General features: G+C 37.8%; 1 protein-coding gene across 1 annotated transcript in view; it reads right to left on the bottom strand.

The window, feature by feature from the left end:
* Positions 1-16,617, bottom strand: part of LOC122803646 (lectin-like) — a 320,457-nt gene extending 303,840 nt beyond the window's left edge. Inside the window, exons 1-2 of the mRNA XM_044073401.1 lie at positions 16,521-16,617; positions 6,279-6,348 (exon numbers count right to left, since the gene is read on the bottom strand). Of these exons, the coding sequence (XP_043929336.1) occupies positions 6,279-6,336 (58 nt within the window). The 5' untranslated portion in view covers positions 6,337-6,348; positions 16,521-16,617. The remainder of the gene's footprint in view (positions 1-6,278; positions 6,349-16,520) is intronic.
* Positions 16,618-17,125: the final 508 nt, after the last annotated feature.

Here is a 17,125-nt window from a genome sequence, read left to right as displayed (position 1 = left end):
TCAAAAATAGGGAAACTTTCTAAATATTACTCTTATTATAAACTTAGCATGTTGGTAGAATAATATGTTTTGCATTAGTATGCATTTCCTGAGGATATGAAGTCAGAAATGAAAAATTCTCCTTATTCTTAATCTTTTAGTCCTTAATGTGGCCCATTTAGAACCACCCATCTCAGGAACATTACCTCCATCCATACCTGTCAAACTCTTGGCACAAGACATTGGACAAAGCCAAATATAATGAGTGGACAAAGGCTCAAAAATAGGGAAACTTTCTAAATATTACTTTTATTATAAACTTAGCATGTTGGTAGAATAATATGTTTTGCATTAGTATGCATTTCCTGAGGATATGAAGTCAGAAATTAAAATGTCTGTCATATTTAGTGAATTCAATCCTCAATGGCTTAGCACAGAACCACACATTTTATTTGGAACAGACCAAGAATATAAACTAACACTTGGACATTCTGTGAAAATCTGGACACTTGAGAGGTAGGCCTCCATCACATCTATCCTCCTCAGGTTCTCTGCCTTCACTTCCCAGGTTTCTGTGCTATAAAGAAGCAGTGATTGTGTCACTGCTTTGTACACCTTGATGTTTAGCTTCTTTAGCATTCTTCTTTCACAGACTACCCCTGATGCTCTGTGCCAGTTGTAGGGAAAACCTCTGATTCTAGCTTTAACCTCCTCATTCAGTCTTTCCTTCCCCTCAACCATCCCTCTTAAATATTTGAAGCTGTTACCCTGTTCCACTATCTTTCCTACTCATCAGTTTTCAGCTTCCTCTGGTTATCCCCACTTACTGCCCTACTCGCCGCTTTGTCTATACTTAGTTTTATCTGGCATGTCCACTGCCTTGTCATTTTATCTGGCATGTCCACTGCCTTGTCTGTACTTACATTCATCTGCCCTGTCCACTACCTTGTTTGCACTTAGTTTCATCTGGCATGACCAATGCCTTGTCTGTACTTGCGTTCATCTGGGATGTCTACTGCCTTGGGTGTACTTACGTTCGTATGGCATGTTCATTGCCTTGTCTGTACTTACATTTATCTGGCATGCCCACTGCCTTGTCTGTACTTACGTTCATTTGGCATGTCCATTGCCTTGTCTGTACTTAGTTTCATCTTCCCTGTCCACTACTTTGTCTGTACTTAGGTTCATCTGGCATATATAAAATGAGCACAGGCTAGATCAGGCACACAAACCACAAAAACCTTTGTGGTTTGTGTGCCTGATCCAGCCTGTGCTCATTTTATTTATTTTTTTAGTTTGTGTGTTTTGTGGTTTTACCTTCATCTGGCATATCCACTGCCTTGTCTGTACTTAGTTTTATCTGGCACGCCTTTAGTTTTGTTTTTCTTTTCTCTTATCAGTTGATGAAGTTCCTGGTCAGAGGATACTTGTAGTACCATATCATCTGCATATAGCTGCTGTGTTAATCTGTCCCCTCTGACCTCTCTGCTATGAAGAGGAATGGACTTAGAGGTGAACCCGATGTACACCCTCTCTCATTGGGACTCTGTAAGAGTCTGGACACCGTTCTTTTGACAGTGGGTCCTTGTACATGCACAAATTCTACCAACATTTCTAGGACTCCCAACCATCACATAACTACCATAATAAGTTTTGGGGACTTGGATCAGTCATGCAAACAGGAGTTCACTCTCTCTGATTTTTTTAAATCTTCTCTCTTTGTATACGGTCATTACTCACTGAGATACTTAATTTTAACCACTTCTATCCATCTTTCAGTTTTAATTCTTCTGTCTCCAAACATGTGCTTTCCCCTCTTCATATCTCCTTCTACTCCTCCCACTCTGTGCTCCACACTTTTCTACCCTCCACCTTAATATTCCTCATTACATAAATCCCACAAATGCACCAAAAACTCTCCCATCACAGAATTAAAATTCTTCTCCGGAGTAACTATAGCCTTTGCTAATGGTGTTATCATATATTGGTGTATCAACACACTCCATAGGTATTGAGAGGTAACTTTGCATCTAAGTTCACAATCATTGTATATATGCTCAAATTATTGGCTTTATGTTGTTGTGTCTTTCGGCTTTTCCCAGTTAGGGGTTGCCACAGAGGAACTCTGGTCCGCTAATGATTGGTAGTTGATTTTTACATGCCGAGTTACCAGCCCTGACGCACAACCTTCAACGAAGGTACGCCCATTCGTGCATGTCATCACGCAGAAGATGCTCTAGCTGGGAATCGAACCGGACAGCATCTTACTGTGAGGCGACAATGCTACAGCAGCACCACCACTGCAGAATAAATTATATGAGACTAAATTTTGCCTTTATAAACCAATACTGTTAAACATACCTTATGTCTTTATTTTCATAACTTATAGCTTTATATTTACCACAAGTGTGGCCTGAAAATGGTCCACATGTATCAGTTTTTCACCCAACTCAAGAAACAAACAAACAAAATGCTTTCTGTATACACATGAAGGCCCATTTGGACTCCTTCCCTGTCTCCAGCTTATTCTCACTGTCTATCTCATTGTAAACATCAGGTCAGTTCTGCTGCATCCTGATCTGAATCCTGCATGCTCTTCTCCCCCCTTACTTTCATTTATTTATTTAGTTACATTTATGAATTACTCTGTCCAGCACTTTAATGCAATGTGATAATAATAGCAATGTCTAGTTAAGTGACTTGGTCAAGATCACATGGTAGATGAATAAGGGCTGAGCGAATCAAGCCCTGTACCACAGGAATTACACTTCAGCACTATAATCATTAATTATCTGTACCGACTGCTAGATATACGAAATACATTGACTGTCACCAGCTTGGTAACCTAAGTCTTCATCTTTGGTTATGTTATTTTGCTTGCAAGCTTCCACCTGAATATGGTAAACAGCAATTAGGCCTCCAGTCTCAGCTGCCCATATAGGGAACCTTGCACTTGTCTCTCTCTCTCCTATCTCCCCTACCAGGCTGTTCTACAATTTAAGCCACTAACCAAACTGGGCTCATAGTCAGGAATTTATCCCGGTACACCACAGAGCTGAAGTAAGTCTTCAGTCTTTTGCTGCAACTGATGCATGTATGTCAGTGTACTTTGACTGCAGGCTATGTCCCTGACGTAAATAAGCTTTATTGTCATGGCTGATGTGGGAAATGGTGCCTTTACTGCCCACTTACTCATTTCAGTTTTGTAAGTCAGTGGCAGTGCTTTGCTCTATAAGGCATCAGAGAAAAAGTTACTCAACTAATTCTTGTTTTTGTTCTCGGGATGAGGCTGATAGTTGCAGTGCTTCAGAGTCCCATGATGGCCCTTCTGCCCTGCTGGAAGTGCCATTCTGTCCAGCTGGTACACAATTTAGAAAAGGCAAGAGTCTCCGACCTGTAACTTAGGCACAAATGAATCACCACTGAGGTATGGAAATTTATGGATACTTAGGAAGTTCAAAGCAAGTGTTTTTTTAAGCCCACTGACTCTAGATCCCCCCACACTCTTCAATGCATATTCCTCCTGCTATCTATACCTCGTAGGTTTTGATTTCCACTTGACATCCTTCTGAGCTTCTTAGACATATATGGTAGCTCACTGTTACCTAAATATTTATGCTTTGTAAATGCTGTAGAGTTTCTGTGTTACATTGCTGATTAGTTTCTAATTTGTACAACTGTTTGGGGGTTGGCATAATGGTTAAGGTGTTTATCTCAACAGACACAAGGTACAGCGCTTGATTTTCACCTTTGGGAAAATTGGCTTGGCATAAAATCGCCCACAATGGTAGCCAGCCTATTACTTATCTCTGTATTTTGTAACATTGTTGTCTTCACTGCCGCTATTCATGAATGTTGTCACGCTGTAACGTACTGTTTCTTTCTTTGCTTGTTGGCCCAGTCTGCGCATGCAAAGGGTCTTCAGATGACTATACCCATCTGGTTAATAAATGTTTGTATATATGTATGTATGTAAACATAAATAAACTACAAACTTATGTTGCTATCATTTTTAGTAGCTTGATCTGCTCCTCATTGCAAAGTACTTAAATGTGCAGAATGTAATTGTTTAAAGTAGTGAGCTGAACATCTGCGCCAGGTATTGTTTTGGATTCCTGATGAATTCTGCAACAGTAATGTATATATTAGTAGGTGAATAATTAACTCAAAAGTTGTCATTGTCGTTGTCATCAGTCCCCCTTATGGGACAGGGATGCCATAGCCACGTTAGTCAATGTGACCACCTCACCCAGTGTCAATATTTACACCAGTGAGTGGCCAATCCTATATCCAAAGAATCACAATATATGGTTTTAAGCAGGCCTTAGGTCTACAGGTATGTAGGTATTTACATAATAAAAACTAATAGCATCAGAAATAAAAAATAATACGTATGCAGATGGATGAAATTTAGTTTAGACTGTATTATGTGTAATAATCAGTAAAATTTGAGAGTGAATCAAATTGAGAGTTTCAGTTAGATTATTATCCACCAATAGGGTTATGAAAATACATCAGTGTGTATATACATATCACATACATAATATTTCAAATAACATTCCAAGAGAGATTTGCAAAAATAAGGTGTCCGTCGATAAACAAGTTGTAATCCCTCAGTCTTTTCCACATTCTGACTCCGAGGTCAAAGGACATAGTCATGCCTCTTAAACTGTCCAGATTTTCATAGAATGTCCAGATTTTTGCCACATACTTTTAGTCTGTTCCTTATGAAATTTGTGGTTCTCTGGCAGATCACTGACTAAGTCACTAAATAATGACACACATTTGAGTTTCAGACTTTACATCCTTCAGAAAATGCATCCTAACATAAAACCTGTTGTTCTTGCAATTTAACTAAGTTTATAAGAGCAACTTTTAAAATCTATCCCTATTTTTGGGCCATTGTCCCTCCATTATTTTAGGCTTTGTCCAGATTTCTTGAGTTAAGAGGTTAAGAAATATGGATATAGTATTTCTGCATGAATTTCCTTCTGATGTGCTAGGTAAAATGAATGCACATTTGACGATGTGATTAAAAATAACATCTAATTACTTATCTGGCATCACTTCACATTTCCTTACTGTCGTTGCCGTACTGTTTCTGACAGACTTGCACCATAATTTTAATGTCATAACAGTAGAGTAATAATAATTCATTCTAAGTCATTTACAAGACCTTCTCCACCGTTTTGTGGTTCAGTGCACGTTTTTGTTTAGTTTTGCTTTGTAACCAGATAAATGGCTAATGACCAAGTCCTTCCTGTTCCCATCACCCCTTGTATTGTCATTACTCTTATCTTCTGGAAGGTTAAGTCTACTGAGCTCATAATTATTTGGAGCAAGCAGTGAGAAATCAGGGTATCATCCACAGCTGATCACAACAATAGCAGCAGAGTGATGACAAATGTGGGGTTCAGCATACTAAACCTCCAGGCACCGTCCCCCAAGATAGTTCACATCGTTTTTGTTTTGACAGTTTGTAGTTGCAGTACTCCTAATCACCACAGTGGCAGTAGTGCAACAGTTGTTTAAACCATTTCTCCTGTGAGATGAGCAAAATGGTTGCCTATCGGCTACAACCATCCACCTTAGCCGGCACTCTGGGATCCAGGGCCATATCCCTAATTGGAGTCTCTAGCAATGCAGATGACAGCAAAAAATCTATATAAGCAGAGAGATTCTTCAAATTTTACATAATGTTTTTGTCATGCCATTTTTTTCTATAATGCAATACCATACAACCAAGAGAACTTAAACTGTCAATGCATATACTATTTTTTATTTTACCAGCAGCCACTGAGGACCAGCTGCAACCATTTTAACACTACACAAAATTAGAATGCACCTGACAAAAAGTAATGTGCAAATGTGAAAAATGTACAAGACCTATACCCCCCCACACACACACACACATGCACACACACGTATATACATATATCTATACATAAACACACACACACACACACACACACACACACACACACACACACACACACACACACACGCGTGTGCACACTCACACACACTCACACACACACACACACACACACACACACACACACACACACACACACACACACGCATGCTCTCTCTCTCTCCTCTTCCTGCAATCCTATGGCCATTAGAGGTATTAACAAAAATGGACGGATACAAAAACAAATACATAACAGCACATGTACACACATGTACTCACATGCATAGATTGGAAGAAACACACACACTACATACACATACAGGCACCCGTGGTTTTCCATAGGTCAGTTAATTAACATTCTAACATTCCTATGGATTATTTTTACCTGCTATTTTGCTCTGAACGGTCACCAGCAGGACTACGAATAGAAGAATAGCCTTCATTCTGTCAATTATCTGGAAATGAGGAGACAATAAGCACAATTTCCTGTCAGTTAGTCTTTATACAATTAGAGGAATATGGAAAGTTCTGCTTATAAATAAATAATTTACATTGCAGTTGCAGGCTTCAAGCTGTACTTAACATCTGCAACTGCAAGTGTGCCGGTGTATCATTTAATCTGCATATGGAGGTACATCAGAAAACTGAAATATGGAATTCAAAAAGCTGCAACAGTTCAGTTTGATATTCAAAGCATTTATTGTAAGTGACTGTAAAAGTCAACAGGTTTTTACTTAATTGGAATAACTGTAAAAGTAATACCCATGGCCTTGAACAAAGCAAAAGGACCGTGCAACCACATTCATAGCTGCACAGAAGAGGCAATACCTCTCCGAGTCAAACCTATAATTACTAGCAAAAATAAACCACCATGGTGGACCCTTAGCATAAATAAGCTATTCAGCAAAAGGAAAAAATCCTCTCCAAAACCAAGAAGGGACAGACAAATCAGTGCAAAAAGACACTCACCAGTCTAAACAAACAAATTGGAGGACTGGTCAGATCTGCCAACTATGGCCTCATCTGTTTCATCTGATTCAAAACAATGAGGCAAAGATAACCTCCCAGGTGAAAGATAACCGCAAGGCTTTTTTAATTATGTCAGTGACCTCAGGGGAAATGGTCAGCAATGAATAGAGTTAATCGTTAATGGCAACACTTACCCCCACCCTGAAACTATTGCAAAACTGCTGGCTGACAAGTTCAGTTCAGACTTCTCCCCCTCATCACCTCCTATCACACCCAAAGAAATACTCAGAACAACCCCCTACCAGTCATTATGATGGAACAGGTCCTTTCTGCACTCGCTAAAACCAAAAACACAGCATCCATGGGCCCCGACAACATTCCAGGATGCTTCCTAAATAGCTTAAAATAAAATTTATCAGGGCCACTTGAAGCCATCTTTAACCACAACCTCAAAACAGGCTTTATCCCAGAGGAATAGAGGACTGCAGCAGTTATTCTTCTGCACAAGAGATGGGGTCCATCAACTCATCCAGAGAGCTACAGATCCATAACCTTGACTAGTCTTATTTGCAAGGCTATGGAGAGAATTATCATGCACCTGATCAATAACTACATAGGGACTCTCCAAAAACTTGACTAGACTCAATTTGGAGTGGTCAAAGGGAGGTCTTGCCTGCTCAATATGGTGAACTTGAAAGTAACAGGGCAATGGATGAGGGTAAAGTAGTACACACCACTTATCTAGGCCTGGACAAAGCTTTTGACACAATCCCCCACTCACAGATCATATATAAACTTACTGAGTTAGACATAAACCTCTATATCATCAGATGGATAGCCAGCTGGTTTACTGACAGGACACATATTGTCTGGATAGATGAATCAACTTCTGATAAGAAATGTGTTACTAGCAGCATCCCACAGGGCTTAGTGTTGGGACCCCTCCTGTTTGGTATATACTTCTCTGAAGTAAAGGCCAATGTTGCGGGCCTCTGGGTCACCAAGTTTGCTAATGACTGTAAGTTGGGAGCAATCATTGAACCCCAAATGATGGTGACATCCTACAAACTGGCCTAAAAATGACAAATGACTGGTGCCAAAAACATGGTCTGAGACTAAATGCTAAAAAATGCATAATCATACCCTTTGGTAAATCAGAAATCCGTGCAAATTATAACATTGATAGCACATCCCTAAAACTAGACCCACTGTTGAGGGAACTAGGAACACAGACAGTAATCTAAACTTTGACTACCATGTAGCTACAGTAGTGAGGAAATCCTTCTGTGAGGCTCAACATAAATAAGTAAAGGCATGGCATCAAGATAAAGCAAGTCATAGTGCCATTGTAGCTGGCCCTCATCAGGCCCAAAATCGAGTACAATGCTCCCTTCTGCATGTACTTAACCAGGCAATTATACCAGTTGCAGCAGCCCCAGGGGTTTCTCACTAAATAAATACAATGCATAAGATACATCTTATGCAGGCTAACTTAAGACTCTGTCCCTTTACTGAGAGAGGACTTATGCCTGACCTACAAGGCATTCTCTGATCCAGGCTTGATGAAAATGTTACATATGCACAAGAAAAATTATACAAGAATAACAAGTTCCATGGAGGTGAATGTTATTTCTGACTCTAAAATAATTTGCTGGAGAGACAGATTTGTATCACAAAGGCTGCATTGTTTATGGAATAAACTTCTCATCTTTGTAAACCAAAGTGCATTCCTCACTCTTTTTAAAAAGAATTTATCTAAATGAATGGGGAACAGTAAATTCACTCCTGGGGTTCTGCCCATGTGACTCAGGGTTCCAACATCCAAAGACTCAAGACCCTGATACTACCCCATCACTTATCTGGGGAATTAAGATATAATAATGTCATATCCTGAGTATTATTGGCTAGGCTTGTAAAGACTCTTGTGCCATTAGCCTAGTAATCACCTATGAACCTATGAAGCTATGGAAACTAGTTTGCTGTGCATATCCCTGGAAAAAAATATGTTCTTGTTAAGGATTTTACCTGAGATCACATAGGACCTACCGCAGTCATATGTTGTCTTTCTGTTACTGCATTGTGTTTATTGTGATTAGAAATGTTTCATAGCTCACCCCTTACATACCCTAGCGTAAGACCTTCACTAACTGTAACATTACGTAAGAACTATTTTTCTCCATTTATCTTACATACCTCCTTTCCTCTACAGAACCCAAACCATATATATGAACTTCCTTCATCTTTGTTTTTTGCCTTCTTCAAAGAAAGCTACTGTTATGTTTCAGTTTTTTCAGAGGTTCATAGGTTAGTACTAGGCTAACTGCCCTTGTGAGCCATTTTAAAGCTAGCCAATTATCCCACATGAGTATCAAACCCTGCACCTTGTGTCTGTAAGATAAACATCTTAACCATTATGCCAAGCTCCCTCCTTCCTCCCTCTTTACCTCCCCTACAACACCTGGCACTATACTGCCATAACCCAGTATCTTGTCTGATCTTCCTGCTGGTTAAGCTGTTACCTGAGCTCACCTGTACACACCTTACTTGCCCTACAACACCTGTCACTATACTGCCATAACCCAGTATCTTGTCTGATCTTCCTAGTGGTTATACTGTTACCTGAGCTCAGTTCTCATTGCCATCTGCTTTTACACATACCAGTGTTTGCTGCAATAGGCATCCTCAGAACCCCCACCTTCTGGCACTTCCCACTGGCTTTTCAGACCATACAGAATGCCTTATCATCTTATTCATTCAACTCCCTCTGCTTGTCTGCCTCAACTAATTACAGCCAGTAAAAACAGATAAATCCCTTTCCTTTGTACTCAGGGTGTTCATCTCTTTACTTAGTAAATGTTCCTTATTATACTACAGCTAATCAGCACATACATACATCTGTAATGCAGATCAGTAGACCTGCAGTGTGACTTGATGAGTGCACCATAGATTTGGGCACAGTTAGATCAACTGCTGATGCCATTTTGTTGGCACCACCTCACATTGGAACATCTTGAAGAGAACAACTATGCCAGGCTGTTGTTCATAGATTTCAACTTGGCATTCAATATGGTGATTCCAATGCAACTTATAGAAAAGCTAATCAACCTTGGCATAAATAAAGGACTGTGCAACTGGATCCTCGATTTCCTGACTGGAAGACCACAAAGGACCTGTGCTGGTAACAACACTTCAGGGAGTATTACAATCAAGACTGTTGTACCCCAGGGTTGTCTGCTGAGCCCTCTACTGCTCACAGTCCTTACCCATGACTGCTCTGCAAAAGCTAGCAACAGCCACATCATCCGATTCACAGATGACCCCACAGTGGTGGGACTCATAAGTGGTGATGGCGGAGGGGGTATAGAAATGAGGAAAACTCCCTGATTGAATGGTGCAATGACAACAATTTGGACCTGAACATCAATAAAACAAAAAAAAAACATTACTGCCTACAAAAAAGTTCTGCCATGCAGCTGCCCCTCAAAATCAATGGTGAAGAAATGGAGAGAGTCCAAACTACTAAGTCCCTGGGGGTACACATATCAGAGGATCTTTCCTGGAGTACAAACACAGGCCAGCTAATTAAAAAAGCCCACCAGCAACTACACTTCCTAAGAAGGCTGAGAAAAGCAAATCTATCTATGAATATTCTTATTACCTTCTACAGAGGAGCCATCAAGAGCATACTCACCAGCAACTGCACTGTATGGTTCGGTAACAGCACAACGGCCGAAAGGAAGAAGCTGCAAAGAATAATAAGAACAGCAGAGAAGATCGTGGGCACTAGTCTTCCTACCTTCCAGGAACTCTAAGATCGTGGGCACTAGTCCTCCTACCTTACAGGAGCTCTTTGAAATGAAATGTAAAAAGAAGTCCTGCAAAATACTGAGTGACACGTCTCATCCAGCATGTGTTGGTTCACTAAACTTGCATCTGGTAGAAGGTTACAGAGTATCCGCTGTAGGACCTCCAGATTCATGAACAGTTTTTATCCAACTGCAATAAGACTCCTTAATGCAGACATAAATCTAGATGCATCAAAAATATAATAGATTGTTACCCTCCCATTCTTTTTCTGTTTTTTATACAGTAATTCTATTTATTTATTGCAAACTAAAATTAAAATATTCTCATTCAAGTGCCATTCCAGTCACTTCCTTATGTGCAATATCACCCAATGTCACCTCTGTGTATAGTGTACTTTTTTCATGTGTTAATCATCTAGTAGTCAGTGTTGTCCAGTGTATATAAATAGTGTACAAGCATGTGCGTCAGCTTCCTAGACATTTACTTTTGTACTATAGTTATTATTTTTTCTTTAATACCGATCATGTCTGTCTTTCTGTGTTTGTCTTCTCCTGTAAAAGAGCTGACACTTAAAATTTCATTTAGGTAGCATTTGTGTTTCCCAAATGACAATAACATTTCTTTGAATCTTGAATCTTTGAATAAAAATATATTAAAAACTAACCTTCATTCACGACTGTGTGCTTTTAATTGACATTTCCAGGATGACTATTCCTGGGTATGAAATAAACACTCCAATAAACCAAATTAATATTTTACATTATTTTGCAGTCACCTTCATCTATTTCAACTTTGCAGAACTTATCTGAGTCTTAATTCAGGCTTCTAATTCATAACTACTTTTCAGCACATGATGTAGTTATGAGGATGTTAATTGCTATTGTCTTTAGCTGCATGCTAGTGTTTTCATCAACTGTAGTTCAGCAAACGCATTAAAAATCTGGATGGCATAGCACTCCGCTTCTAACAATATGAATCATGATTAAGCTTCAGAAATATGTACAATGGTGTCATATCAGAGACATATCATAACACAAGCAAAAAAGCAAAACTGTGGCTATATGACAGATCGTAAAAATGCATTTTCTACAAAGATATGTAACTTTAACATTTGATATTGTGATATTTTATAAATTATTGCATTTATTTTAATATAAATATGACAGCAATGCTTGAAGAAACAGAAGAATATTGTACAGTATCATATCATAAATTCATTGATGGGAGAGAAAAAAATATATGCTGGCAAAGAGACTTATGTCACCAGGAACTAGACAGAGCCACTGAAGGTGCGGCTGAGAGCCTTTTGTTACTGCCAGGCTTGTATTTCCATCAAGATAGCACAGAAATGCTTCAGAATGCAGTATCATTTAAAATACTCTGCTTTTACCTTGATAAAATGGGCACTGAATAAAGGAATACTCACTTCAGATGGACAGTAATTTAGTTGGTGCAACCATTAAATGTAAGTTAATTTTTAATATTCTTGGGATATTTCACATCATATATTGTACTAGATGCAAAAAATCATAAAAGTACATTGTTACAGTGCACATTGCAGCCAATGAAGTAAAATACACTTTGTTAGTTCAGTATTTTCTCAAAGAAGGTTTTAACTGCCATAAACACCAAATAATATATGTATTCATTTGTTCTTTTGAGAGATAATACAGAGGAAAGCAAGTAAAAAAAATGTATTGTGGGTCTTGAGTATTCAAAGGACATCTGGAACAATTCATTAATGAGTTCAGGTGCTCAGCATTTCAAGTAATAGCATAATTCTGAATGACAAATTGTAACACTCTCTATGATGATTTAGTGGGAGCACTAATTTGCACCTTGTTCTCGAAGTATTTCTAATTTTTTTATTCTCATTTCTGTTTTTCACTATTATGTACCAAAACAATTCCCACAAGCAGCATTCCTTTAATTTTACTTTTGTTGTATCATGTTTTTGTAGTTTGCAATATGATGTATTTAGTTTTAATGCACATAATGATTGATCAATTGGTTGATCAGTTGATTGATTGATTGGGCCTGATTGAGTGACTAATTGAGATTAATATACCCGGTACCTTACAATGATTGACCAAGCAATAGTGCCTGTATGTTGAAAAAGAGAGAAGCCTGACATATTTCAAGTAGAACATTTTGTTTTCCAAAGGAATGAATAATGAATTAACAGTGAGATGTTTGTTTTAACTTCTTTAACGTATGCTAAGATCAAAGTGATTGTGCATGCTGTCTGCTTTTCTACAGAGAGATTTGAAGAAATTATTTAATTCCAAAAATTATGTTTAATGCTTTGTTACTGCTTACTGTTTTAATGTAGAAGGCTAGAAGGCCAAGGCTCCAGTTTGTTATGATTAATAAAATGGAGTTTTCCTCCTTCAAAATCTATACTTTGTACTTCAGTAATGTTTACAAACTGTATCTTTGATGACTGAGTTTGTATTCATGTCATCATTAAGATACATCTCTGACACAAACTAAGATTCTGTTTGTTAAAGGGAAGTATTGCCATGTGTCTCTTTTCAGGAGTGACCTAGTAGCAGAGTCTAGGGCACTGACTTCCTTAGGGTTACATGGTAGACAAATGGAGACCAAGGGATTCAAATCTCGAACTTAAAGATGAAGTCCCCTTAGAGCTAGTAGCCTTAATCCTCTAAGCTAGACTGACAGACTGCAACAGTACCTGACAAACTGATTATGTGTGATAGATTAAAATTCACACTGAGTCTCAGATACTCTTATGGGGGAAGAGCCCTGGGTAAATCTTTAAAATGCATTCAACATAACTTTAACATAGTATATCACATCAGTATGCAAGACATTGTATCATTTACAGTGGAACTGGAGTGCACAGTATTGTACATTCTAACAGCTTCAAGACAACTGAAAGTACAATAACAGTATCCCCACCCGCATGTTTGTTATAACAGAACATCACATACATACAGAGCACACTGACATAATTTCATAATTTCAGGTACACTGTGACAGGCATAGTGATGACCCCTCACACAAGTATACTTGGATCTTGCTGATGTAACACTTGAAACAAGTATATTAGTATCCTTACATCATATAGTGACTCAGTTACAGCGACATTGTATCAAGTGCAGCAGTTACCTCCACCCCAGCATTCATTATGTCAGTTAGAGTTACAGATACAGCAAGGTATTGCATACATTGTAGCTATGCCAGCTACATTAGTATACATACAATGTACACTGCGACAGCTGCAGTTATTTTCTATCAGGTGCATTAGTTACAGACTCGTAACCATTTTGTCAATTATAGGTGCACTAAGATATCATGGACATTGTGTCTATTTCTGTTCTATTAGTATACATACAGCATGCAGAGTGAAAGAGAGAAAGCTACATTGTATCAAGTGCAATGACTACCCATGTTTAGCATTCATTGTATCAATTACAGGTGTACCAAGAATTCAGGAATGTTGTATCTCTTAAGAGTGCATTAGTATACCTGTAGTGCCCAGTGAGACAGGTGTATGTACATTGTATCATTTATTATAGTTATCATTCATGCGGTGTTCCTCTGCATCAGGTACAGGTGCAGTAACATTCTACAGACATACTGACTGTTACAGGTGCATTAGTAATACTAGAATACTTATAAAATACAGATAAGACAGATGCAGGCAGATCATATCAGATGCTGAATAACCCACCCCCGTGTTTATTGCATCAGATGTAGGCACACTAAGGTGTTACAGACATAACGCCTATTACTGGAGTATTAATGTACAGACAGCAAGACTGTATCTGATGTAAAAGGAAACACAGCAATGTATGCATTTCTAGAACTAAAGGAGGGCACATAAAAAAAATGTAAGCTCGGTGTGTAGAAGGCAGTTAGTAGCAGGATGAGAGAGTCTGTCTGGGTGTGTTTGTAGAACCAGCAGGGATACACATAAGGTCACAACACAAATGAGAGCATTTACAAGGTGATTATTTATTTATATATTTATTTATTTGTATGTGTTAACTTGGTCAGGGGACTGATCCAGATAAACTATGCAACTAAATATCTCTCTGTCTCTCCATCTATATCTATATTTATATCTATATCTATATCTATATCTATATCTATCTATCTATCTATCTATCTATCTATCTATCTATCTATCTATCATCTCTCTCTGTGCGTGTGTGTGTGTGTGTGTGTGTGTGTGTATATATATATATATATATATATATATATATACATATACATACCATACACACACAATACAAAGTTTAAATGCATAGTATTACAAAGCCAAAAACACTGTAATAAACTTTAATGAAAACATTACAGTGGTATAATTAACAATAATAAATATGAGATGAGTAACCTCAGTCCAATACAAATAACTCCTTATTCATATCTATTTCTTGACCAGATACTCCTGCTAGACACAATGTGCTTTTTTAGGGGCAACCCACAAGCACTATCTTGTAAAGTGAATTGCTCGAATTTACATGGTAGGGTAATGATCCACGAGAAATAATAATATATTGTTGTTACCTGAGTTGCTAGCACAGCAGGTAGAAACTGACTACTCATATCATATGCATATATTCCTTTAATCATGTTCTCTATTTTTATTTTTAAAATCCTCCCATGGAATATTTTATGCTAAACTGCAAATGTTTTCTTTTATGTAGAATTATATTTAATATTATTGTTAATCTGTACTTGTATTGTCTGTTGAATCTTTTCTCCCTGGGTGTCTGCTTAAAAGGGATTTTGTTGAGCTGGACTTTCCCTGTAAACAAAGGTAGATAAATAAGTCAATAAATAAATGGAAAAGAAAGAAACTGCACTCCCCGTGCCCCTGGCTACAGGGAGCAGCTCACGTCTTTACTTCTCTCCCAGACAAACTAGATGTAATTTTCTGCATCTTGTGGTGGAACATGTTCACATTATAACAGGACAAACAGAAGAGCACCACTTTTTTGTGGACATGAACAGAAAATATTAACCAAACAAATACATAAGGTACTCTTGTAGTAAGTCATGACTATGGCAGGCAGCTGAGAAAGGATCCTACGATATTAGTAGAAAGGAGAGAGAGAAATTGTATGAACGCTAGGGTTTTGTAATGAGAAACTAGTGCAGGAATGTTAGAGGCTGAGGAGAGAGAGAGAGAGGGTTAAAACAAAGCGGAGAAATGATCGAGGGTAGTTTAGTGGATGTGTAACGAACTACATTTACTTACATAGTAGGTATCAGGCTATGTCTTGAACATGTGAACATTAAGGAGTAAGAAGCACTAAAAATCTTACCCAGACTGACAACTTCCTAATGTTGGCTATATTATCATATCTGAATAATATATAAATTGCATTATTCTGTCTTTCTACACTTCATCCTGTCCCAAGCAGTCTTTATTTCTCATTTAGTTTTTCAGATTTTCAGCAATCTAGTTATCATTTGTTTTGTGTCATGTGTCGTTTGACTTTATCCTTTTCAGAGTTGTAGTGCAAGCATGCCTCAGGGCTTCTGCTTTTTTGTGGTCCAACCATTAATATATATATATATATATCTATATATATCTATATATATCTATCTATATATATATATATATATATATATATATATATATATATATATATATGTATATATATATATATATATATATATATAAAAACAGACACACACAGACACACACACTATATATATATATATATATATATATATAGACATATATGTATCTATAACTATACATTCAAAAATATATACTCATACAAATACACACACCCACACAAACACACCATAATACACCTCCCCCGGTGAACTAAATTATGATACTTTTATATTAACAGCTGTGATGCCTTACCTGCAGTAGACTCTGTAATTCTGCTTCATGCACTCTTGTGTTTCAGTCTTAAACACAGACATTTTATATCCCTCACACCTCAGTTCTGACCACAAATGTAACAACTTTTTACCCACTGCACTCATCTTTGTAAGTATGCATGTGTTATCTGTGCTCATAACGCATGTTACTTCTTCTTACAGCATTGTGACTTTTCTTTTAAGATGTTATCTGTACATTCAGAGGAAGTGAATTCCTCAGAGCCTTATTAATGGCATTTGCTGTACAACATGCAGCCGCACTATTAATTTGGCACTTTTAATTACAGGCAAGGGTATGAAGAACTCCCTGACACTTCAATGATAAAACCGAGTGTAATTTTGTTTATTCATGCTATCTTGTCTTTTCTTTTTAGGTAGGCTGGTCCAGGCGACTTTTTCAATCTATAACTGAGACTAGCGGTATGATGCAATACAGTCTGTATGAGAAAACACTCGGTGAGTGTTTCTAGTAGGGAATTTTAATTTGGGTAACAGAATTTAACTGAGAGATAATATAAAGTGACACAGTTGAAACATATGTAAAAAATATAAACAAACAGCAGCATTTATGAAGCTGACACATAT

The sequence above is a fragment of the Protopterus annectens genome, chromosome 5.part1, assembly GCF_019279795.1.
Source record: "Protopterus annectens isolate FY-2018-M chromosome 5.part1, PAN1.0, whole genome shotgun sequence".
NCBI lineage: Eukaryota > Metazoa > Chordata > Ceratodontiformes > Protopteridae > Protopterus > Protopterus annectens.
This window is presented reverse-complemented; position numbering and strand designations above follow the sequence as displayed.